At 45.2% G+C, this 25,964-nt stretch overlaps 1 protein-coding gene across 1 annotated transcript in view; it reads left to right on the top strand.

Annotated features, from left to right (window-relative positions):
- The first annotated feature begins 11,577 nt into the window (after window positions 1-11,577).
- Window positions 11,578-25,964, top strand: part of LOC121455624 (chondroitin sulfate proteoglycan 4-like) — a 55,185-nt gene continuing 40,798 nt past the window's right edge. The window contains exons 1-3 of the mRNA XM_041663208.1: window positions 11,578-11,656; window positions 20,804-20,967; window positions 21,672-25,235. Of these exons, the coding sequence (XP_041519142.1) occupies window positions 11,578-11,656; window positions 20,804-20,967; window positions 21,672-25,235 (3,807 nt within the window). The remainder of the gene's footprint in view (window positions 11,657-20,803; window positions 20,968-21,671; window positions 25,236-25,964) is intronic.

Below are 25,964 nucleotides of genomic sequence, written 5' to 3'. Positions count from 1 at the left end.
ATGTGACTTCAACTTCAACCAAGAAGGAGAAGAAAGATGGTGGCAGGTCTGAGCTCCAAGGTGACAAGCAGAGATGGCTTAGAGGTCATGGACTCAATAGAAGGGACTAAGCAATTACAGATGGTGGTGTGGGAGGCTGACCATGACCACCCTAAGATAGAAAAGGGTTTCAAGGAAAGAACAGTCAGTGTGAGTACATCAGAGGGAGTAGATAGGAATAGACACGTGCCATTGGAATGGCGATGGTGATCATGACACAAACAGAGGCAAGGGAAGAGGCAACCAGGATGGAGTTGGTACAAAAGGGTCTTGAAGGTAGAGGCAGTGATGGAGATGACCCTTTCCAATGTCTTCCTTTTTTAAAAGGGTGGGAGATCAATTGGGATCAATAAATGTGATGGGCTTTAGAACCACAAGACTTTAAATTTAGGGTTGGAGGCATATCAACTCCAGATGGAAACTGAGTCACAAATGGGCTCCCACACTTCTTCCCATAATTCTTTGTTTGGCCTTCCTGTCTAACTTCCTGCCCAGCTTTTTATTAACCAATAAGAGTAATATATATATATTCATAGTGCAGAAAAGGATTCTTCCACAGCATTTTAGTAAAACTACATACAACAAAAACAGTTATTAAGTATGGATTATAGTAACAGTACAACAAAGGAAAACTATAATTATAACTATTTAGTCTTCAACTCCATCAAAGACCCTAGAAGGGTGAAATGTTACCTAATGACAGGGACATCAGGCTGCCTGGACAGTCACCTAATGTTCCTCTGTAAAGTTGGGGCATCCAACTCTGACTTACAGGTCTAACATACCTGACAGACTTTCCTGGGAAAAGGGAATTTTGAAGGACTTCCATAACTTGTCTTGGCAAAGTTTGGCAGTCGCCTTTCTTGTGTCCTCCTGGTCCAGTTTGGACAGTAACGGTCAGCAATTGAGGCAAGGACAATTTCTTGGCTCATATGGCTACCTTTTGCTATAAAGAAAACAAACTCCATACAAAATTTCTTCAATACCTATTATCCTCTTTGAAGTAATTGATGCTGCCAGAAATAGACATGTCTCACTGTCAAGAAAAGTCTAAGTTCTTAAAGCATTTTAAATATCATATTCTGTAGGTCTTTGAAGTGTTTGAAGATTGTCTATCTATAAAATACATCTCTGAATGACCTTGAAAACCTAACTAACAAGACTATAAGTTTGCTATTATAGATGACAATTAATCTGTATTTCTTAATTATATATTACACTTTTAAATGAAAAGCATAAAATAATACTCTAAACAAGAGTAGAAATATACATACAATATAACAGAAATAACTTTAAATTTATGTCAATAAACTGAAATCCACAACAACATAAATTATCCTGAAATTAATAGCTTTTTTATTGAAGTAGATTTAATTATCTATCATTTTATTTCATCATTTCTATATTCTATCCCCCTTTCTCCTTTAGAAAGAGATCTTTGATTTAACTCTTCTGTTTAGTTTTTTTTTTTTTTACTATGGTCAATAACAAATTGAAGCCAATCTCCCTAAACAAAGACAAACATCCAGAATCCATTTTTTTAAACATGGGTGTCATTTTCTAGGGTACTTCCTGTTGACTGGGGGCACTGGTAATATTTGGGGACCCTGAGAAAATATAGGATTATGGTCAAGTCCTGACAAGAGTGTTTTGTGTGGCTGGATCATCTAATCCAGTCGCTTTGAGGTTGTTTTGGATGCAGAACCCAGAGGAAACTGCAGCAGATGTGCTCTGAGATGTTGGATCATCTGGATCATCTGCTCCCACCAGAAAAACTTTCAGGGGTCTTCCTCTATCAAACCTAATTTTCTTTAGCCCAGAACAACAGCCTCTCATTTCCTGTGGAAACAAAAGCATAACCTCTCCCCCAAAGTAACATATCTTTTGACTTAAATTTTGAAGTCAAGATGTTTTTAAAATATGAAGGTTGGTTTAGTTTAGCATTATCAAATTTCTTTGAGCAGTTATCACTTGTTCATTAGCAGTCAAGAAATTTAAAGACAGCACAATAACATATGGTATCCAGACTCTCTGTGTATTTTCCATATTTATGTGGTTGATTTCCTTTACATTATTTACTCCCCTTTCTATGGACTTTATTTTATTATTTTAAATCTAAGACTGTATATACTTTCTTATTCTCTCCCAAGCCTATTATATTTTAAACACACTGCAAAACATTCAGAGGATGCTTTTTTTTTTTTTTTTTTTCCGGTCTGAATCTGTCTTTACTGCATATCTCTATCTGTTCCTGACCATGCAAGGCTTTAAACTGTAGAAAAGGATTGCTCCATGGCATTCCTCTGCTCCATCTCCCATGAAGTCTTTTTGCATTGCTAAGCATTCCTAATAGACACTGGCCTTCTTCAGGAACCCAACTCCCCTTGTTCCCCCCAGCCTCTTTTGGGTGTACCAGGGAAAGGGACACTGCATGGATGTTCTACTTCCTGCAGGTGGCACCAGAGACACGTGGAAAAGCCTGCAGGACTCTGACAGATGGCAAGCTCTGGGAGCTGGGGCTGGAGTTGGCCTAGCAGGGGCAGGGTGGGCATGGCTGAGAAGTCCTCTCTGTGGCACTCATCTTATCCCATTCAGTTGCAGGGAGAAAGTGGGGCTTAGTCATATGTGTGCTTTGAAGAAGGGGAAAGCAAAACAGGGAAAAATGGCTCTTGGGAAAGTAGAGCTCAACATTAGCCCAAAATAGTCTCGTGCGGCTTCTTACATTTCTTTAAGCAGAAGGCAGCTTTGTGTTAAGATGCACGCTCAGCAGAAATGCTTCTTTCCCTAACGAGGCCTGGTGCCTGTTGGCATTGTGTCTGAACCCCATGCTGTTAAACTGGGGAGGGTGGTGGAGACAATGTCTGGTTTTCCTTACTGTGAAGTTCTCATTTTTAATGACCATAAACTACACTGGAGCTTTGGGATTCAGCACAGGACTTCTGTGTGGGATCTCCACACAAATCCCTCCAGTGGGTTTGTGGGGAACAACTATTCAGAGTGGCTACCTGGGTCTCGTCACACAGTATGTGGTTTCACATTCCAGCTGGTGGCCTGAGAGAGACTCAATTCTGAGACAATGTAGGCAGGAGGAAGGGTGGTCTGAAGCTGAGCATTTACCAGGAAATGGACGATTATGAGAATTCCCATTTTGGCTGTGACAAGCATCGTCTTTATGCGCCCTGTGATACTGCAGGAGCTCTGTAAAAGTTCAGGAGCAGTGGCCTAGTGATTGAAGGTATCCTGGAATGTCGGCAGGGACCATGGGACCATCTCCTTTTGTGGAGTAAAGCCTTGGGGATGCCAGTGGTGCTTTGACCTCTGCAGTACCATAAAGCCAGATGAGAGCATCAGTTTTCACATTCCTTCAGTGGGAAGCTATTCATTGCTGACAGCAACACATGGTAATCAGGTGAAGGCTTCTGAAGTCAAATCCCTCAAGTGTATAACATACCATCAGATTCCAGTGTTCGTTCTCTCTCTCTGCCTCCCCACCACCCCACTGCCAGCTGATTTCTGCCCTCCTTCTCTTCCTTTGTCTCTACAATGCTAGTTTTCTGGGGCGATTTCAAGCCATGACCCTGTCTCCTGGATAAGCTGTGCTTCTATGTGATAAATCAATGCAATGAACTCTGGATTTTGAAAGTAATGGAAGAAGAGACTGGTTCTTCTTAACTAAAGGATTGTGCTGTAGGTGGTTAAGAACAGTGAATAACACTTGCTGCCCTTGTAGAGGACTCAAGCTTGGTCCTAACACTTAGGTTGGATGGATCATAACCCCCTCTACCTGTAGCTCCAGGGCATCTGATACCCTCTTCTGATCTTTGAGGCTACTTACACACATATGACATAGGCACACACACATATAAATAAAAATAAGATAAATCTTTTAAAAATAAGAAGATTGACCTAGAGCCAGAGGGGGCTGAAATAATAATTTGAAGTTTTTAAAATTTTTCTCTTTATGAGCTACCTTTCATAAGCCATTCAAACAGGTAGTTGTCTTTGTATCTATGAATCTCATTCCCACCAAAGTTTATACTTTTTAGGTTACAAGAGCTACAGGGGTTCCATCTATGTTCTTTCCTTTGTGAGTCAATGAATAAAGCCGGAACAGAAAGCCGAGGGGCCAAACAGATTGCTCTTCAGATCAAAAGAGATTAAGGTGAAGTGGAGAAAAGCTGTAGACATTCCTAGAGGAATGACAGGAAAGAGCGCATCTTCGTTATCATCACCAGCAAAGGTGCTGGAGAGCATCAGAAAGGCTGACCCCGAGGAAGGTGACAAGGGCCTTATTGCTAGACGAATGGGCCTGGCCAAGAATGGAAGACCTGCCTGAGGGCTGAGCCCCAATCTGCGAAAGTCTCGGTTCTCATCAGAAAGAATCTGCTCCCGCTGTGTGCCAGGGAAGCACACTGTTTCTCCTGCTGGTGTCTAAAGGGGACTCAGCTCTTCCCGGGGAATCATCTGTATGAGGTGATGAAGCAAAGTCAAGAGCTTATGAGTGTCCTAGGGGCTGGGAGAAACAGTTTCCACACGGATACTAAAAACTGGGGGCCGGCACCTGGCTACAGCTTCACTGTCAATGTAGCTCTGCTCCGCACATGCAAACTCGGTGTCGGAATAATAGTTTCAGACAAGTAAGTTCCTATTTACTTCCCATACTTGGGTATTCCCTTTTGAATGTCTTTAAACAGTATAACCTCTACTTCTTATTCATGCATATATGTGTGTACATGTGCTCATGTGTAAGGGTGCATATATGTGGGGCATGTACGTACACATGTGTGAATATATATGTGGAAGCCAGGGGACAGCCTTGAGTGCCATCTTTAGGAATGTCATCCACATCTTTGAGATGGGGTCTCTCATTGGCCTGGAGCCCACCAATTGGGTCAGACTGGTTGGCCAGCAAGGGCTCCTCCTGTCTCTGCATTCTCATGTGTGGCATTATAAGCATATACCATCATGCCTAGAATGTCTACATGAATTCTGGGGATTAAACTTAGATCCTAAGGCTTATCAGGCAGTCCCTTCATGGCTGTCCCATTTATCTTTAAATATCAACTTGACACAATCTAGAGCCATCTGAGAGGAAAATCTCCACGGAGGATTGCCTAGATCCTGTGGGTGTGTCTGTGGAGTGATTGCCTTACTAACTGATGTAGAAAGTCCTAGACCATCGTGGGTGATGCTGTACCCCGGGTGGTCCTGCACCGTATGAGAAGGCGAGCTAAGCATGACCCCGAGACTGAGTCAGCAAGCAGTGTCTTCCATGTTTTTGTGGTACTTCTTTGACTGTGATGGAGGTAACGTTGCACGGAATAGCAAGCAGGCTTGCCTTCAGGTTCCTGCCTTGAGTTCCTGCCTTGAGTTCCCGCCTTGACTTCTTAAGTGATAGACTGTAACCTGTAAGATGACATAAACCCTTTGCTCCCTTCAGTTGCTTTTGGTCAGAGTATTTCATGACAGCAACAGACAGGAAGCTCCAACACAGACCGAGCTCTCTCTCTAGCCTCTGAATAATATTTTTTACAGAAGAGTAGTCCTTACTTTGCTTAAAGGAACTAAGAACAATAAATAGTCTTAGTTAGGGTTTCTATTGCTGTGAAGAGACACCACGGTCATGGCAACCCTAATAAAGGAAAGCATTTATTTTGGGATGGCTGACAGTTATTATTATCAGAGGTTTTTATGTCATTGCGGGAAGCAAGGCAGCACACAGGCATACATAGTGCTAGAGAGGTAGCTGAAAGTTTTATGTTTTGATCCAAAGGCAACAGGAAGTGAATTGTCTCACACTGGACATAGCTTAAGCAGAAATGAGATCTCAAAAACCCAATCCCACAGTGACAACTTCCTCCAAGGCCACACCTACCCCAACAAGGTCACACCTCCTAATAGTGCCATGCTCTAAGGGGCCATTTTCTTTCAAATCACCATAAGAATTAACTGTCAAAATATTGTTTGTTACTATGGGTACTGCTCAGTTTTATGTCAGTTTGACACAAGGTAGAGTCATCAGAGAGAAGGGAGCCTTGACTGAGAAAATGCTTCTGTATGATATGGGTGTAAGGCATTTTCTTAATAAATGATCAATGGGAAAGGGCCCAGTCCATTATGGTGATGCCACCCCTGGGCTGGTGTTCCTGGATTCTATAAGATACCAGGCTGAGCAAGCCAAGAGAAGTGAGTCAGTAAACAGCACCCCTTCATGGGCTCTGCATCAGTTCCTGCCTCCTGGTTCTTGTTCTGCGTGAGTTCTTATCCTCACAGCTTCTGATGATGGACTGTTAGAGGAAACAGTGAGAAAAATAAACCCTTTCCTCCCCAAGTTGCTTTGGTCATGGTATTTCATCATAGCAATATGATGTCCTAACTACCACATGATGTGTCCAACATTCCAGTTGGATGATCTCATTTAACCTTACGAGGTCACCATGTTTCAGATGGAAAAACTGATTCTTGAAGGTTAAGCAAGTTGCTTTGATGAATCATGGAGCTTGGGTTTAAATCTTTCATCACCTGTATCATCAGAGTGTAAAGAACATACACACAAAAGCCACTTCCCTAAATAATGACACTGCTGTTTTGTTTTATGATGTTGAATTCCCCTCTGTATACCATTGGTTAATAAAGAAGCTGTTTTTGACCAATGACTTAATAGAATATAGCCAGGCTGAAAGATATATATATATATATATATATATATATATATATATATATAGAGAGAGAGAGAGAGAGAGAGAGAGAGAGAGAGAGAGAGGGTAGGTGGAGTCAGAAAGAAGCCATGTAGCTGCCTGCAGGAGACAAACGCCTCCACTTGAGCCTGCCAAAACCTTGCCAGTAAGCCACAGCCACGTGGCAATACACAGGTTAATAGAAAGGGGTTAATTTAAGGTATAAGAGTTACCCAGAAATACACTTAAGCTATTGGCCAAACAGTATTGCTATTAATACAGATTTCTGTGTGATTATTTTGGGAGTCTGGGTGGCAGAGAAACAAACAAGCAGCCACCCCCAACAGTTCTATAGCTGCTTTCTCCTGGGATGTGTGTTTGTGGAGGGGGTATTTCAAGAAACTCACAAGACTCACAATGCCCTCCTCAAGGTCCTATAAAAATGTAAAAACCCATTATGAGCAGGGAAATATTCAGTGGGACCCCAGTGATATAGCTTTTATGAGTCAGCACCCTTGCAGGGTAAAGGCTTTTGGTTGGTGATGTTGCTGTATCAACCATTCTCCTTGAATAATCTTGACAAACTCAATGGCTCACTAAACTGATCTTGTATGCAATCTCTCATTGGTTACTGTGTCTGGGTGAATAAAAATAGGCTCTCCAGGATACAGATCACAACACAGTCAGAGTTTTCCACCAGTGGCAATCCTTCTGGAAGCTATCACTTAGAGAAAGCTTCCAAGACCCTTTGGGCTTAGAGGAAAAGGGAGATGCATGAACTTAGGCTGCTGCACAAGAGAATGACCTCTTTGGCCACCTCTCATTTCCCAAGCTCCCTTCTCCCATTAAATATGCCTCAGTATTATTAGCTGTGGGTCTCTGTTAGGATAGAATCTCCTACAAAGTGTTTATCTTCCCATAGGTCCTGGAAAACGGGAAATATTAGCATCTTCTTATATGGAAAAGATTTATTTCTTTTTCTACTCAAAGCAGTTGTCTGAAGATAGTCTCTGTAGAGCTGGTCAGAGCTCTCATCTAGCTTGTAGCTGCCACTGGTTGGAATGACTCCATAAAGGAATGTGACTTTTACGTGGATTGACTTCTTGAGGAGACACTGTAAAGAAACAGACTTAAAGCCACCATAAGCAATGGATTTCTCATAAAAAAAAACCTGTGAACATTTTAATTTTTCTCATTTTAGAGCTATCCAGATTGGCTGGAGACCACATTTCATCTGGGAACGATGCACACGATGGATTAAAAAGCATTTTAAAAAGAGGAACAAGGGGCGTTCTACAGGGAGATAAGTCCTACACTCTCTCTCTGACACTTTAACCATTTTCTCTAAATTAAAAGCTCTGGGTTTATTAGCAATCCCTTTCTTGGCTTGTGTAAAGAAACCCAAGCATTTCATGTTTCCCCATGTGCTCATTAACAGGGCTTCCCTTACAGTGTGCAGCGGTCCCAGTGCCAGGAATACCTAATTAGTATCATATCATGTTGAGCCTGAAGGGAGTTTATCTAATCAACTCCTTTCATCTTTTAGGGGAGGAATCAAGCTGGTGTGGTGACTTGTCACCCTTCTGGGACCAGAGCTATGGCTCCCCCTCTCCACTTGGTTCACAGATATTCAGCATCAAGAAAGTCAGTACTTAGGGTGGTGGGTGTATACTGCAGACCACTAGCAAGGTAACAGGATTAGACTTCAGTTGGGTGTATGCTAAGCCTATAGAAGGAAAATAAAATTTTCCTTCCTAAAGATAATAATAAAATTTCCCTGTCCTAAAGATAAGGCCAAGGATGCGTGGAGGCTGACAGAGGAGCCCTACGGCCCTGGTTGGGCTCCCAGGGATAGGAGTGTCTGGCGAAATCTTACCATGAACTACACATGACGTTCAACACTTAGCCACAAGTCTGCAGAGCCATATTTTAAGCCTTATAGCATCTTCTGTTTACACAAAGAGACAAAAAGGACTTGTAAGTGACTTTTCCGAGGTCCTACACCAATGCCAGTCACTAGTACCCCAGCTAGCCTACTGGCCTTTCCAGATAGCAAACTTTGTTCTTAGAGATGACAAACGAATAGAAGCCCTTCTGGAAGACATGGTGACTGTTGACGCCTTTTCGGTAGGCTGCTTGTGCTTTTAGACTGACTTAGATATCACAAGTTTGCCAAGATATTCTGTATACCTACAGAGAGAGCTTGAGCTGAACTGATCTTGCAGCTGGGTTAGACATGATCATAAATTCTACCTTTAGTGCTTTGGCCAGAAAGAGTCAGCCTGGGGTAATATCGACTCACATTCTGGAGGCAACATCTAACAAGTGTCTTAGTTAGGTTTCTATTGCTGTGAGGAGACGCCATGACTGTGACAACTCTTCTAAAAGCAAACATTTAATTGTGGACAGTTCAGAGATTGAGTCCATTACCGTCATGGCAAGAAGCATGGCGGGGTGCAGACAGGAACAGTGCTGGAGAGGGGTGGGAGTTCTACACCCGGATCCTCAGGCAGCAGTAAAGAAGAGTGAACCACCGGGCCTTGGTTGGACTTCTGAAACCTCAAAGCCCACTCCCACAGTGACTACTTCCTCCAACAAGGTCACACCTCTGAATAGTGTCCCTCTCTATGGGGGGGGCATTTTTATTCAAATCACTACAGAGAGCTAGAGTGGGGAGGAACAGAGATTTGGTGTGATCTTAAGAAGGAAGGAACAAAGGTCTAGTTTATGTTTGTGTTTGTCTTACAGTCTGCTGTAAATGGTGGGAAGCCAGAGTGGTAAAGGTAGCAGGTTTGCACAGGACCGAGAAATTCTAATTCTTTTTGGCTGGATCCTGGTTTAGTTGCTTATTGTGTTGGTTACCATTTCATAACACTGATAAAGTGCATATTTGTTTAGGAGAGAGGACACAAAGGACCTGGATATGGATGAATACAGAGAGGCCCCCTGCCCAGGAAGTCTGTTAGATGTCTGGTGTTCGTCTCAGGGCTTACAAATGTCTTGCTGACGTGGCTTGGATCTCAAGGATTTCCTGCTACATCCTACTACAGCTCCCCAACTCATGTGTTGAAGATTTAGTTTAAAGCTGGTTGTGCTATTTACATTGGATCTTAAGGGATTACTCCACTGATCCATTCATGGCTGAATGGGTTCTTAGAAAGTGGGCCTAGTTGAAGGAAGTAGGTTAGTGGGAGTGTCTTTGAAGGTGCATTTTCTCCCCAGGCAGTTCTCTTGTTTCCTGCCTGCCCTGAACCGAACAGCTTTCTCCCGCCTTGCCCTTCTGCCATTGTTTCTGCTTTATCTCAGGCCGAAAATCAGCAGAACCCACCTCCCACAGACCGAAACCTCTGAAGTCGAGAGCCAAATCAGTCTTCCCTCCTTTAAGTTACCAATGTCTATTGTGTTTGGGCTCCAGTTGACAGGCTGCTTTTGGTTACAAGTTTGGAGCCTAACACCAGGCAGATTCAGCTAAAAGGGGGCTTGAACGGTTTATGCAAAACAACCCAGAAAGGATTATGGTGCACTGGTTGCAGGGATGACTGGAGATGGCAGATCCCAATGCCAGGCAAAGAGCAACAAACCTTTTCTATGTCTTGTCTCCTTTTTGTGCACTAGCTTATTTGAAAAGTTCGAGATCAAAGCTATCCATAGCTTTTCTACCTCCCCTCAGGTGAGTCGCAGGCCCTCTTCGTCCCTGCTTCCAGTAGAACTCTTCAGATGACCAATGACTGTCCTACTCGGGTCATGAGCGCCCACCCCAACCCGTCACGTGACAGAGGCATGGTCTTAGAAGCGGGTGCCAACTCCTATTTCCCACACATGGTGGGGCAGGCAATAGAGTGCAGCTGTCCTAAAGGAAGGCGGGGCTCCCAGGATCACGGAAGGCCGCTGTGCACAAAGCAGATTTTCTTAGAAGTGGAATAGTGGCCTGACAGACTTTCTGTTGCAGAAAAGGTCAAAATGTGATTCGATGCTTAAAAAGCACTTTATGACAGAATTAAAAAGGGGAACGAAAGGGAAATGAAGTCATCGTTGGTTTTATTAGGAACAAAGCAAGACTAACATTGACTGTGCTGGCAGTCGGAGAACTGGCGTTTTGACAACCCCCAGCGGGGCAAACTGTAGCCCAGGGAAGCTGGTTCCGCCGAGCCCTGAAATGTTCTGATCCAAAGGGCACTACTTGTATGGAGCTTCTCCTCACTGTGGCTTATAATCATGGCTCCCAAGGTAGGAAGTGACGGGGGCCACATATCAACTCTTACACCTTAATTATTCTGACAGGTAGTTGCTGCAAAAATTCAAAGATTAAACATAGGGACCAAGCTTTAAAAGAAACAAAACTAAGGCTCCCGTTTGCAAAGAAATGTCTAGGCTACCTTCTCTCCTGCCATTCCCGCTCATCCAACACATATTCACAAACGTCTACACAGATGGCTGGCATTTTTAAGGCCAAGAAAAACGAGCCACTTGTCCTTCTGAGATGTGCTGTGGTCAGAGGAACCGGTTCTTTCAAGGCCAGCTTAGGTCCTGCCCTGCTATTTCTCCCCCAGCCTGTTGCCCAGAGCTCTCTCTCTTCCATTCAGGCACACAGAGCTCCAGATCTGCAAGCAGGGAAGGGGGCCACCGCCTCCCTGTCCCCTCTGTCGCCTGCATGGCCTTGGAACCCACACTCTAGCCCCCTCTGATTTCACCGGGGCCGCCCACCGGCGCTGACCCCGGGCAACAGCTGCAGGTAGCAGAAGTGCCCCGCCCCATCGGGCTCCGCGACTGGGGACACCGCCCCTCTCCAGGCTCTGGGGCGCGCGGCGGGCAGTGGCCCGCGCAGGTAGAGCTCGGCGCGGCCCCGAGACGGCGCGGCGGGATGGGGCGGCCCGGGGTCTGCCGCCTCGTGCTGCTCGCCGCTTGCCTGGAGCTCTGCGGGCCGCGCGGGGCGCTTGGAGGTACGCGCCCCAACTTCCCTTCCCCACCCGGGGCGGGCCAGGCCAAGCTGCGCTGCGCGGAGGGGGTGGGCGGCCGGGTTGGGGCGCGGGCCGGGGAGGCGGCTGGGAGAGCGGGACGAGCGGCCCCGGACCCCAGGAGCACTCAGGCCCGGTGTCCCCGAGCTGGCCGTAGAGGGAAGACGCAGAGTGGCCCTGCGCACAGGCTTCTCGGCGGTCGACCACTTGCAACTCCCAGCCTGGGCCTGCGCCCCACCTCCTCCCCGCGAACTCCAGGAGTTTTAAGGTCGGCCATCTGACCAGCAGAATGGCCGACTCCTGCGGGCGGCCCTGGCTAGTCCTTTTTAGTTCGGCCCGGGAGCTATTTGGACTCACGTGACCTGAGAGGCGTTGGGGACTCTTCAGTTCATTTAGGATATTCTTTGACCCCCTGGTTCCTTGTCCCTTTAGTCCCACCTTAGAGGGCCTTAGCTTTTCTGAGCCCAAATACTTAGTGTTTTCTTTTTCCGTGGCGTTTTGCCTACCTTCCAGATTACTAACCACGTGGTTCTTTAAACTTGCATGATTGCGCCCTAGTTCCTGGGCCTTCCCACCTTCAATCCAACAAACGTCGTCCAGAAATTCTAAATCACAAGCATTGCATGTCTGTCGTATTTTCTATAAGATTCTGAAGTCTTAAATTCATTTTCAGGGTGGCCATGGCCAAACAGCATTGCCTCAGGTGATCGTTGCGTGATAACGTCATTTTAGAGTGACGCTCCAGGGGCCATCTAGGTTCTGGAAGGCGCCTCACCCTCCTGCTTATTCAGGTGGTGAGGAGGCTGCTTAGAAAAGCTTTGCATCTTCATCGCCTTCCTTCTTATTTCTGCAGGCTTTCCTGCCCCTTCTGGTTCCTTTCTGTGGGTGTGGCAAAGGGCCGGAGGTCTGGAACCGCAGTAACTGAAGGGACAGGTGTAAGAAGTAGAGGATGGAGTCTCCAAAGGGCAGCGAATGGCCTTTGACGACCCAGATGGTATCAGACAGGGAGCCAGTAACAGTGTGGGGGCAACGAGAAGCTCCTGGCTTGGCAGTCTGCTGGGTGTGGGCTTCAAACCCAGGGGCTTTCTTCCCTTCTCAGTTACTCTGCGCGGTTGCTTCTCTGAGTCTTGGTTTTGCCTCTGTACATTCACTGTAGTAATAACGTCCTCAGAGAGGCTTAACCAAACAATGGCTTAGCAGACTGAGAATGCTCAATAAACACTCATTTTCAGCTTTATTCCCCCTTCTTCCTCTTCCATGCAATTAACGTGGCTAGGAGACAATAGGTTGATAGTCCTTTAGGTTAGGTGTGGGACTAAAGAATTCCACAGCAGGGACTTTAACATGTGTGTTCTTCATCTATGGCCCCCACAGCATGACAAGTATTGTAGGCCTAAGCCTTGCCAAAATCTACTTTGTGATGCTTGGAAGAGTATTTTATTATTATTCTTTTATTTTTGGTATATGGGTTGTAGGGGGAATAGGAGGCCCTGAACTCCATGTCCAGGACCCCAGAGCCTCAGATTCACACAGGACAGGCAAAGCCTTCCTCTGGTCCATGTATGGATGTTGATAGTACGTTATGTGTAGAAAATGTTCACTGCAGCCCCACCCCAACCCCCAGTTTTGGCCTACAGAGACTGCTCCTGAGATGAGCTGAACTTGTCTCCTTAATCCAGACGGGTACCACAAACCCAGCCTTCTTGTTTATCTGCATGTAGTAATAATAACTCTCTCTATATATTCAATCCTATATAATAAATACATTGAGCTTCTAGGTCAGATGATCTGACCCCAGCGTTCTTTCTGTGTGTAGTTCCGTCTGTGTTTCTTCCTTCCCTTCCCTCCCCAGTCAGATCCAAGTCCTTATAGACGGGCATGGATGTGGCTATGGGTGGGTGTTTTACCTTCATATATGTCTATTTCCGTACACATGTGCCTGATGTTGGAAGAGACCAGAAGAGGGGATTGGATACCCTGGAACTGGAGTTCCAGATGATTCTGTGGCACCGTGTGCATTCTGGGAATTGAACCCAGGTCTTCTGGAAGATCAGTTCTTACTTGTAACTGCCGAGCCGTTCCTCCAGTCCTGAGAATATTTTCCTGAGTTACCACATGTGTAATTTGAATTCATCCCCCCCCCTTGTCTCCTTGAATAATTCAGGGTGCTTCCTTGAACAATTGAATCACAGAAGAGAGCTATGTTCTTAATCTTGAAGGGTACAGGGTGATGGATAGGTCGGCCTGGCAACTCACCACGGCAGAAGCCACCGTTGTCTGCCAGTGGAAATTGTCCAGTAAAAGTACTTTTAGTGCAGGTGCCTTATGTGTTCTATTTGTGAACCATACTATTGCCCATTGACCACATTGGAAGATAAGCGATTGTGCATTGCAACTAGGTGCATATTATCAGTGGTTTATTTTTGCTTTGTTTTCGGTATGTCAAATTTTGACCACTTTCTTGTCAGATGTTGCTTTTGCATCCCAACAAGGCTGAGTGGGCACTTGCTCCAGAAGGAAAGTGCCAGACTGACCTGCTGCTCCTCGTCGCTGCTCTTTTCATTGTTTTTAATGTATCTTTACCTGTGAGTTGTTGGGAGAATTTTTAAAACATCTTGTATTAATTATTCTGCTGTGTGAAAACACCCAAGGCTGGATTTGTTGTAAGGAAAAGAAATTTCTTTAGCATCTGGCTTCGGTGCTGGCTCTGGTAAGGGAACCATGGCAGTGGAGTTTATGGCGAGGGGAAGCCAGAGAATGTCCAGGGTGGGGCTTGTCTGGCATTTTAGAACACTTCTCTCCAGAGAGCTGGCCAGGGTTCCCCGAAAACTGCCCCAGTCTCTCCTGTGAATGATGCCTTACATGACTTGATGATCTTCCACTAGTTACCACCTTTTAAAGAGGTTCCATTACCTCTTTTGGCATAGTAGAGACAAGGCGCCCAACTCGTACAGTTGAGATGCAGACCACATCTAAACCAAGACACATTGGCCTTGTTTGTTTGTCTTGAGGATGTATTTACTTACAGTGAGATAATGGCTGAACCTAGCTAATCAGGCAAGCCTGCACATGGTGGAAGTGAATCCCAGGAGAGGAGAGGAGCACCAGCCCACTTCCCATACTGTAGAGTTCCGTGTTTGCCTTTGGAAGGCTTGTGCACCAAGAGGCAGACGGCCATTTCACATGTCAATAGAGACAGAATTTCAACCACGTTGAAACAAACAAAGTTCTTTTTTGCTGTTCTTATTGCTTTGGTTTTTAGATGGCAGCTACCTCAGATGTCCTCATACATTCTTTCAACTCTGCAGTAAATATCCTGGCAGTCCTTTTCCAATTGATGTCTCAGAACTGGTGCACAGATTCAGATTCTTTTAGCAGCAGGTGGCACATGGCACAAGGTGCTGGCTCCTCACAGTTGAAACACCTACCGCCTGACCACGGGTGCACAAGAAACAGATAAAGGGTCATAGAATTCCTGCAAGGGCTTTAGAAGGCAGGTGCCTTGGGAGAGGAGCAAGAGAGAGCCTGGGAAAGGCTGGACGAGCTGTCAACCTCAGCTCTTAGGCACTGTCACTCTAGGGAGGATGCCTGGGTCCAGCACTGACGATGCATGTCTGGGGTGGAAGCCGGGCAGCAGATAACCGTATGCAGAGCGTGGAGGCTGGGCACAGGCTCTGTGGTACAGCAGAGGGGAGGAAGCTGGTGGCTCAACTAGGGCAGGCAGCATCAGGACTACATCACTCACTTATTCAGCAGAGACTGCTTGCATCAGAGACTGCAGGAACTGCAGCTCCCAGAGTGGTGCCAGACATGGGAATCTTCATTGAGAGGCAGTAAGGGTGGAGTAACTGCTGGTTTGATTTGGTAGCCCGAGGACCTAAGCCAGAGCAATTGCACGAAGGCTAGTATTTGGGTGGATCAGAGAGTGGAGAGCCTGGTGGGTTATGGTTTGCAAAGAGCCAGGGGACTGCAAATGGCTTGACCTAGATCACCCTGGGCACTGAAGATGTTTTAGTGTGCCTGACCCTCCTGCCCTCTGCTCTCTGTCTTTTCCCAACAGCATCAGCTGCACAGTTATCTCAGGGGCCTGGTGCCAGAGCTGCCCTTCACAGCTCACTGGACAAATAGTAAACCTCCTGCCGTACAGCTACAGAGCAGATTTTAGTTCATTGATTTCCTGCTCGGATTTAAATTGAATGGAGCAGAGTTTGTGTTAGTCTGCCCGGAGGTTGCCTAGGGAACCTAGCATGTTTCTGCTAAGTTATTGCTTGCTTGTAAGTTTTCTTTTCTTTTTTTTCTTCATGAGTGTGATGTTTTATTCCAGTGCAGGGCTCTTCTTAGAACTTTGTCTTAGGATTTTGTATGATGCCAGGGAACGTGTTTTTTTTTCCCCCAATTTCAATTGGAGATTTAAAGATACTAAAATTATAGAAAAGCAAATCTAATTTCCATATCTAATAGACCTGGAGTATTTTTCTAAATACTTCTTTAATTAATTTATATCCTAGAGCCACCAGATCCTTTTCTCCAAAAGGCAGAACTCATGTCTCTGTAACTGAAAGCTACCTAAGGCTTTCCGTTGTTCCCAGAACCTTCTTACCAGGCCCACCAGCGAGGAACCTTCTGCTTGCCAAGGTGGTAAGTCATCTCTTTGCTCCCCGAGCTTGTATGCGCATCAACAGCTCAAAGCACAGAGTCTTCTCATCCCAGATTGCCACCCCAGGAAGCTGCAACCAAACCCCAAATCTGGAGTTGATTAGGATTGCCTTCAGGCATCTCCCTCTCCCTCCTGCAATGATCCTATTCTTTAACCCTCTCTGTAGCTCACTCATGCCTCATCCCTTTCTGGGCACCCCTTCGAGCCCTGTTTCAGTACTGTCACCTGCTGAGTTACGGTCTGATGGTGTATTTCCCTATCCATTCCTTTCTGATGCTCTTTCAACAGAGTCCTGATTTCCAGGCAATCATTTCTATCGTGCGCTGGACATAGTTCTGTGCACTGAGAGTTAGGTGCTGATCTGACTGACTAGATTTTGATGTCCAGATCTTAACATCCCATTTGGGGTGACATGTTCTTGGGGCCAGATAACAACCACTAACACAGTTTTTTTTTTCTTAAAGTAGAGATTTGTAAAGGCCATTAAAGGAGCAGCCAGTCACTCTTGTTGTAAAGGTACTTTAAATGGTGAGAGAAGGCCCTCCATATGGAGGAGGCAGCTGCAAGTTGCTGCAGGCTCAACTGTACCTGTCCCGTTCATCATGTACTGAGCCAGACAGGACCTTCAATCTTTTGTGCTGTCTGTCCATTCTCTTCTTTGTTTTCTCCCTCTGTTCCTCCTCCTGTTCTATCTTGCCCGGAACCGGAAACCTCCCACCCCATGTCCTTTATCCAGACTGAGTGGTCTAATTAATTAAATCTGTGATTGCTTGATTAGCTGTAGTGGTTTGAATGTGATATGCCCCACCTCCCCCCAACAGGCTCATGTGTTCCAACACTTGGTCCCCCACTGGTGATGCTGTTTGGGAACGTCGTGGACACTATAGGAGGGAGAGCCTCACTGGGGGGAGTGTGCCCCATGGGAAAGGCCTTGAGACTTACTGGTCTGGCCTCACTTTTCGCTCTCTGCGTTCTGAGTGTGGATGTAGTGTGACCAGCTAGCTTCCTGCTCCTGCCACCATGGTGTCCTTGCTGGCTGCCGTGTTTTCCTGGCCAGGATGGAATGTATCTATCTAGAACTGTAAGAAAAATTATCCCCCCTTCTCCTTTAGGTTGCTTTCCTCCGGGTATTTTCATCAGAGCCACAGGAAAGCAAGACAACGACAGTCTCTTGTGTGTACCTTTGAGTCTTCAGTACCACAGAAAATCCTTGGGCTCCTTTGTGGACCTGGGAAAGACACACAGCTTTGATTGCTCCCTCCCTTAGTCCCTAGCTCACCCAAAGCAGCTCCCATCCTACCAACTCCACTACTTCAGGGCCCTCTTCTTTCTGGGAACCTTTTTATTCTGATAGGCAACCAGCTGTTAGGTGAAGTCTTTACCATCTGCTCTTGACGATACTTGGCACATGCTAAGCACTCAGTAAATAGTAAGGCTAATCCAAACCCAACCCAAAACAAACACAAAAAACAAAATCCAACAACAACAACAAAAAAAACTAGGAAGACTTTGGAAAAACAAGTTAGAGCGAGGCTAATACGATGACTGGAAACTGTCCCAGGGAGAAATCCCAGGCCAATATAAATATTTGCCTCCCAGGAGTACTGTGGTTTAGTTACCTTGTTACCAAACACGGTTGGCATTGTGCATTTTAGCCCTTATTTCAGCACACAGGACAGCACACAGTGTCTTTGGCTTTCTGGTCAACCTCATTCGATACTACAATCGCGTCCTCACCTTCACCAGAGCTCAGATCCCCTTTCCCTCCAGGAACTGACTGCACTTGCTTTCCTGTTTATTCAAATTGTTATTCTGAGATGTGTATTGGGGCCCGAGAGGATGGGGTCAATGTGGAGGTAACTGAGGGCATCAGTGGCTTCAGACTGTCCAGCCAGAAGTTTTAAACCCACTTCCTTGTTTTTTTCTGTGGAGGCGATGGAATTTTCTGGCTGCCAGCTGGAACTGGAATTGACTAGTGCCAGAGAGGTGAAACGTGGGAAAATATAAGGATATTGTTTACGAATGTTATTTATTCATCTCAGCAGTAGATCAGTAGATCTTATGATTTCAAAAACATTTCCTGGCTTTGAACACTTAACAATACAGTCTCCAGGCCTGTCAGAAATTGGGAAGTTGTGTGTGTGTGTGGGGGGGGGGGGGGGAGATTCAGGAGAATAAACTCAGCTGCCTGGGAGGTTAGTGATTGCTTGCTTCACCTTAATGACTTTAGCTCTACATTCTAGTATCGAGTTTACTTATTGATATATTGATTGACTTTTTGAATGCATTTTTATCAGTTATGTTTGTTTTAAGTACAGTATATAGTGATCAATTCCAGCCCCCTTTATCCTCCTTCTTCCCAGCTCCTAGTTATCTCTTTCCTACATTAAGGATGAAAAACAAAAAAAGAAAAAAGAAAAGAAAAAGAAGATTTCCACATACGAGAGAGAACATGTTTGCATATTTCACTAACCTAATGTTCCCTGCTTCTACCCATTTTGCTGTAATTAATTTTATGGCTGACTAATAATGCATTATATATCTAAATATTATCTCTGTCTGTCCAACATCAATGTACCATGATTCAGTCATCCACAGTTTATCTAATTTCATTTATCCATTTGTCTGCTGCTGAGTTTTCCTAGCTGCTGTGACTGGCTCTGCAGGAAACATGGACGTGTATGTAATTCGTCCCTTGCTTTCCTTCCATCCCTCGGATATTTTCTCTGAATGGGAAGGCTGGGTTCTATGGTGGCTCTGTCAACTGTTTTGGGGAATCTCCATATTGATTGTCCTAATTTACATTTCTTAACAGTGCACAAACATTCCTTTACTTCTGCATATACTTAGCAGAATTTGTTATTGCTTCAGTATTAGTCATTCTAATTGGGGTAAGATGATATCCTCGCTCTGAACTGAATTTTCCGAGTCACTAATCACATCAAACATTTTTCATGCATCTCTTGGCCATTTGTCTTTCTTCTTTGAGAAGTGTTTGTTCAGATCATTAATAGGAACTTGTTTCTTTTGCTCTTGAGACTCTGCGCTCCTGTGTATTTGGATACCAGTCCCCTGTCAGGTGAGTAGTTGGCAAACATCATCTCTCATCCTTCAAGTTGTCCCTTCTGTGTCAGTCGTTTCATATGCTGTGCAGGAGGTTTTTATTCTGAGGAAACACAGTCTTTGCTGTTTGTTGTGCAATGTTAGAGTCCTTGCTGTCTTTCAATACCAATGAGATATTCGAGGCATTTCCTTCTTTATTTTCTTCTAGTAATTTGAGACTTTTCAGGTCTTGGATAATTCTGAGTTGATTTTTGTACAAGGGGTCAAGATCCATCATCCAGTTTTTCCAGTGCCGTCTCTCCAGTGTATGTTTTGATGCCGTTATTGAGAATCGACTTGTTTCTGGAACGCCTGCTATTCACCCTGGTCTTTATGTCTGTTTGTATACCTGTGCCTGATGTTTGGTTACCATGGCACTGCAGTATGCCTTGAAATCAAGTATTGTAATGCTTCAGACCTTTTTTTTTTTTTTTTTAACTATTTAGGGTCTTTGGTGCTTAATATAAAATTAGGATACTCTGTAAAGAGTATCATTGACATTTTGGTAGAGACTGCCTTGAATTTGTAAATCAATTAGGATAGAATATAAATTTTTTAATAATATGATTTATTCCAGTTCATGAACATGAGATGCCTTTCTTTTCTGTGTGTGTCTTTGATTTCTTTCTAATTTTCCTTTTATTTCCTTGGATAAATTTATTTCTAGGTGTTTTATTTTATTTTTGTGTATCTTAAAAAAAAACCCTTTTGCTTCACTGGTCTTTAATCCATTTTGAGACCCTGTCTTGTCTTGTTTATTTCTTCTCAGATATTTGATATTTCTTTCCTTTGGCTTACTTGGGGTTTGATTTGCTCCTAGGTGCTTGAGATGTATCATTAGGTCGCATGTTTAAAATTTTTCATTTATTTTGAAACAAACTTCCTCTGCTTTTGCTGTGTCCCATACATTTTGGTAGATTATTTTTATTTATACTTTTTTGAATTTCTCTTTGAAATCTATCGACAGTGACACTCGTCCTAATTGTCCTTTCAGTTGAGGGTGGTTCGGCATCGAGTCCCTTCCAGTCTACTTTTTAAGGAAGCTAAATCTGAGATGGAACTTGACATGCAAGAATTTTATTTGGGAGAATCAACCTTGTCAGAAGGCAAGGGAGCAGACTTAGATAAAGAATTTGAGTTGCTCTTTGGTGTTAGCGAAAGCCTTGGCTGCTCCTTTGGCTGGTTCTAGTGAAGAGGGACCCCTTAAGTCTGCCCTGAGTGAGGGAAGAGAATGCTGTGTCTTGATACGTCACGCCCGGGTGGCCTTTGGCAAGGCAACTTTCTTCAGCAGGGTCAGCCCATGACAAGGAAGAGAATATGAAGCATAGCCGTTGTGTAGCAAATTTACTGACCTGGGTTTCTCTTCCCTGAAGCATCCTTCTATGGCGAAAGCTACGTGGGGCTCAGCATCACGGAAGTCTCCTCTGGGCTGTCGCTTCAGCTGAGATTTCAAACCAGCAAGCCACAAGGCTTGCTTTTTCTTGCAGCTGGGAAAATCGACTATTGCCTAATAGAGCTTCTGTCGGGAATATTACAGGTATTTATTTTAATCTTTAAAATAAATAAGAATTCAGTTACTGGAGAACACAAAGCCACATAGAAAATAGAACAAACCATTTTTCATTAGAATAAAGATATATCATTTAGTTAGGGTGGGATTGTCTCAGATGTTTCCAGTGTATCTTAAATATTCTGACTTTGAACTTGTCCACTTCAGTATATAATCCATAACTATAGGAGGTTTTCATGTCTATTCATTCTCACTCTCTTCCCCTTCCTCCCCCCCCTCCCTTCTTCCCTCACCCCCTTTCCCTCTCTTCCTCCTTTCTTTCTCTTGCAAAAATAAAATACCAGAGGCTGGGTAGTTTAGGTAACTCATAAAAGAAATAGACAGTAGATTCGTTTTGGGGCATGTAGGAGGATGGTGGTAGAGTCTGCTTGGTTTCTGGTGAAGGCGTCATGGTGCAAGGGAAGAGAGAGGCAAGCCTGTTTTGTAACACCTCTACCCCCTCTTAGGCCACCAGTCCATTTCCCTGAGAGACCTCACAGTGCATTAACCCCTCTTTACAAACTAATCACTTCTTTGAGGCATCAGCAGCTCTCAGCACTGCTGAGCTGGGGATTTAGGTCTCACCACGAGTTTTAGTGGGGTCGATCCATAGCAGCTCCATGCCTCCAATATAACTCTGTGAGAGGAACAGCTTGGTGAGGTTCATTAATTATGGCTCTTGTCTCTCTTAGGTGAAAATAAACTTGGGTACGGGTGAACAGCATCTCCTTTCTGAGCAAAGAGTTCGTGTGGACAATTTGGCATGGCATTCAGTGGAACTGTACTATGGCAAGGATAAGGCTCTCTTGGTTATTGACAAGCAGTACGAGACGACTGGCCAGCGGGATGGAGGGATGCAGAACTTCACATTTCACCATGGAGTCTATGTAGGAGGCCGTGGGGGACTCAGCGTCCCTTACCTGGACAGAAAGACCCCCAACTTCCGAGGATGCATAGAGGGCGTGGTGTTTAACCAGAGGGAGGTTCTTACTTCCCTTAGGTCTTTCCCTGGCTTCAAGAAGGTTCATGAGGTGTCGCTGGGATGTAACGATGAGTTTTTTGCTGGGAAGAATGAAGCTATTAGCTTTTTCAGTTCTAGGTCCTATGTTGCCTTTCCAGAATGGAGGGTACAGGGGGAAGGGACACTGAGATTTGCTGTGCGAACTGGAACCCAACAAGCCTTGCTTTTATTTCAGTCAGGTAGAGGAAGAGATTTTGTTGTCTTGGCAATACATGAGGGCCTCCTGAAGGCTCGTGTGGGAAAGGGAGAAACAAAAACTCAGGTTTCATCACCCCACTTCGTTAGTGACAACAAGTGGCACGTTGTTCAACTCAGAGTCACGAGGAGGCGTCTGGACCTCACGGTAGACGAGCAAGGGGTAAGGGCCATGTTGCCTCTGCAAAACCAAGCATTTGTATCTGAAGGGCCCCTGTTCGTGGGAGGCCTGAATCACCGGATGTGGGAAGCAGTGCGGGGGTTAGAACTTGTGTCCGTGCCTGGGAAATCTGCTCGGGGCATCGCCCTGAAAGGATGCCTGAGAGCCTTGGAAGCAAACTTGGAAGTGAGAGCTTTAAGGGACGCAGTGGTTTCCAAAGACGTTTCTGCTGGGTGCACAAGTGAAGGCGTCCACGATCCAGATCCTCCTGGGACAGCAGAGCAAGACCTGCCTCAGCTGGAGCCAGCCCCTTCCACTGTGCTTCCCAGTGCCAGCTCTCTTCGGGAAAACGGAAATGGCGGTTTTTTGGTTTTGAGTAAGTTGGAAGTCCAAGAAGGTGGACAGGCCGTACTGGGACAAAAGCATATAAAAGTGAACGTGGACTTTCTGGATCTGGGTATCAACCATTCTCAGATACTATTTAAAATACAGGAAATGCCAGCTCATGGTTTCCTTAAAATAGATGTTCGGCATGCGCCAGAAATGGAGAGGACTTTCACTACGTTAGATCTGATGCATGGGAAAGTGTGGTATGTCCACGATGGCTCAGAAGAGCCTGCAGATTTCTTTACATTTTCGGTTTTTTCTAGTAGCGAGAAGGCGATGCCGTCCCAGCTGCAGGATCCCATTTCGCATGTTCTTAATATTGTAGTCATTCCAGTGAACGACCCCCCACTCCTTAAGCTCCCAGAAGGACACTTGCTCCTCTTCGAGAACTCTAAGAAACAGCTGACCCCCAGTGTGGTACAGGTATCAGACCCTGACACGGATTCGCGGCATCTCAGGCTTTCCGTGCTTAGCGACTTCAACATGGATGCTGGGTTTTTAGAGCGTGCCAGCGACCCTGGCAGAGCCATCAATAGTTTTACACAGATGGATTTACAAGCTGGCAACATTTTCTACGTGCACAAGGGTCATCGAAATTCTCGGATTGTCCTGAGAGCGACTGACGGTGAGCTGGTTAGCAATACTGTGGTGTTACGGGTCATGGCTGTTCCTTGGGATTTTGAGGTGGTAGTTAGGACTGGTGTGGTGGTACCACAGGGTGGTATGGTTCTGATCACGCAGAGCGACTTGTCGGTGAAGGTGAATGGCGAACCACATGAGATGGACACCCGCTATAATGTCACTCATCCACCTCAGTTTGGCCAAATTCAGCATCAGGAATCCAATGGGGAATGGAAGCAAGTCAGTACCTTTTCTCAACGTTCCATTGACCAGAGTCGGATCCGATACTATAGTTCATTCAAAGAACTGCAGCAAGAAAACGTGCCGGATCACTTTAAATTTAAAGCTAACGTAGAAGGAAGAGTAAGCGAGGAGCTCCTGTTTCCTGTGACTGTTCAGTGGCTGAAATTGACACTTCTGAAAAATGTTCCTCTAGAAATTAGCAACGCAAGCAAGAAAGTATTGGATTCTGACCATCTGCAGGCTGGAACAGAGAGCATGGAAGTAGCTGAGAGGGAACTCTATTTCAAGTTACTGATCCCACCCAAGAAAGGAAGCTTGCTACTTGGCAATGAAGTTCTTCAAAGAAGTTCAATTTTCAGTCAGAAAAATATTACAGACTCTAAGGTAAGCTATGAACCTCAGGGGAGGTCCAGGGAAGACTCACAAGACACGTTTACTTTCTCAGTTATTGTAAAACACGTAGAAACAAAAAATTATACTTTCAGGATAAACCTTAAAGCAGATAAGACACATATTATTTTAACAAACACTGGACTATTTGTAAAAGAAGGAGAATGGACATTAATCTCAAAATCAGAACTCTTGGTTCAAACATTGGACAATCATGTCTTCCGATATGAAGTCATCAAGAGTCCTCAGCATGGGGAACTGAAATTGGCCAGCTCTTCCGCTTCTCTGGGAAGTGACAGTGGCATCAGTGGGTTCACAGAGGAAGACATAGTGGGTGGAAGGCTGATGTATGTTCACGATGACTCTGAGACCCAGTGTGATGAATTCGTTGTGCTGGCCTCTGCCACAGATCTAGGCCGACAGGGAGGAGTCAGAAATCTTGACTCAGAACACGTGTCTACAGAAATCAAAGTCAGCGTTTCTGTTGAGTTAAAGAATGATGAGAAGCCGGTGCGTGTGGTGGATAAGGTCTTTCACGTTGTGCGGGATAGCCAGCGCCTACTGACATTAGCAGACCTCTGCTTCCGTGACCCTGACGTCGATTTTGATGATGGGCAGTTGCTCTACACTCGGCGTGGCATACCAAATGGAGATTTGGTGAAAGCCGATGACCCGTCTCAAAAGCTGTACCAGTTCAGGCAAGAGGACCTCCAGGAAGGGCGTGTGCTCTTCAGGCACCACGGTCCAGACTCTGCCCGATTCCTGTTGTTCGTGACAGATGGTGTCCACTACACGTCATCCCTTTTCGAGGTCAGTGTGTCAGAGGCCTATGTCCACATAGTCAACAACACGGGGCTGCTTGTGTCCAGAGGGAGAGACAGCTGCATCACAACAGCCAACCTGAGCGTCACCACGAACCAAGATGTCAGAACAGACCGTGAGTTTGAATTCCACATCTCGCAACCCCCCAAACATGGCAGAATCCTGGTCAATAATTCCGAGTTGCACTCATTTTCACAACATGACCTGAAGCAGGGACATGTGATTTATAGGCACAATGGCGATGGGAACTTCGATACGTTTAACTTGACAGCACAAGTTAAAGATGCCTACTTAGATGTGAGCATTTGTGTCCAAGTGTCCTTGGAGAGTCACCAACATTACACTCAGTTTCCGCATGGCAGCAGCCTTACGGTTGAAGAAGGAAAAGCAGTAAAACTGAGCAGTGGAAAGCTCCAGGTAGGTGCCACCCAAAACACTGGGTGTTTTTATTGGCTTTAGACTCGAGAGGACTAATAATCTATTTGTTTGCTTCTGAAAATACTCTCTCTCTCTCTCTCTCTCTCTCTCTCTCTCTCTCTGTGTGTGTGTGTGTGTGTGTGTGTGCACATGTGTGTGTTTTATGGTATTGGGAGTAGCTCTAATATATGTGTATGAACATTTTTTTTTTTGAGACAGGGTTTCTCTATAGCTTTGGAGCCTGTCCTGGAACTAGCTCTGTAGACCAGGCTGGCCTCAAACTCACAGAGATCCACCTGCCTCTGCCTCCTGAGTGCTGGGATTTAAAGGCGTGCACCACCACCACCACCGGGTGGGTGTATACACACTTAATATACATACTATGTGCCACTGAGATGAAAAGTTAGGAGGTTTGGGATTTGATTCTACCAATTTTCCCTCTCTTGAAAATAAAATCTGAATTCTCAGTATTCCTCATTGTCCGCTGTGTTCAGCTAGTCTGGATTTATCCCATGCTTTTTCAGACCTAGGCCAGCTGGCCTTGGTGAGTTCCCAATAGAACATCCCCATTGTCTTAGTGTGTGGGTGCACCCCTCGTGGTCCTGAGTTCCTTGCTCGTGCTCCGTCTCCTTCTGCTCCTGATTTGGACCTTGAGATTTCTGTCCGGTGCTCCCGTGTGGGTCTCTGTCTCTGTCTCCTTTCATCGCCTGATGAAGGTTAATATTCATG

The sequence above is a fragment of the Microtus oregoni genome, unplaced genomic scaffold (genome assembly GCF_018167655.1).
Source record: "Microtus oregoni isolate MIOR12 unplaced genomic scaffold, Mior012 000014F_ref0000157, whole genome shotgun sequence".
In the NCBI taxonomy this organism is placed as follows: domain Eukaryota; kingdom Metazoa; phylum Chordata; class Mammalia; order Rodentia; family Cricetidae; genus Microtus; species Microtus oregoni.
This window is presented reverse-complemented; position numbering and strand designations above follow the sequence as displayed.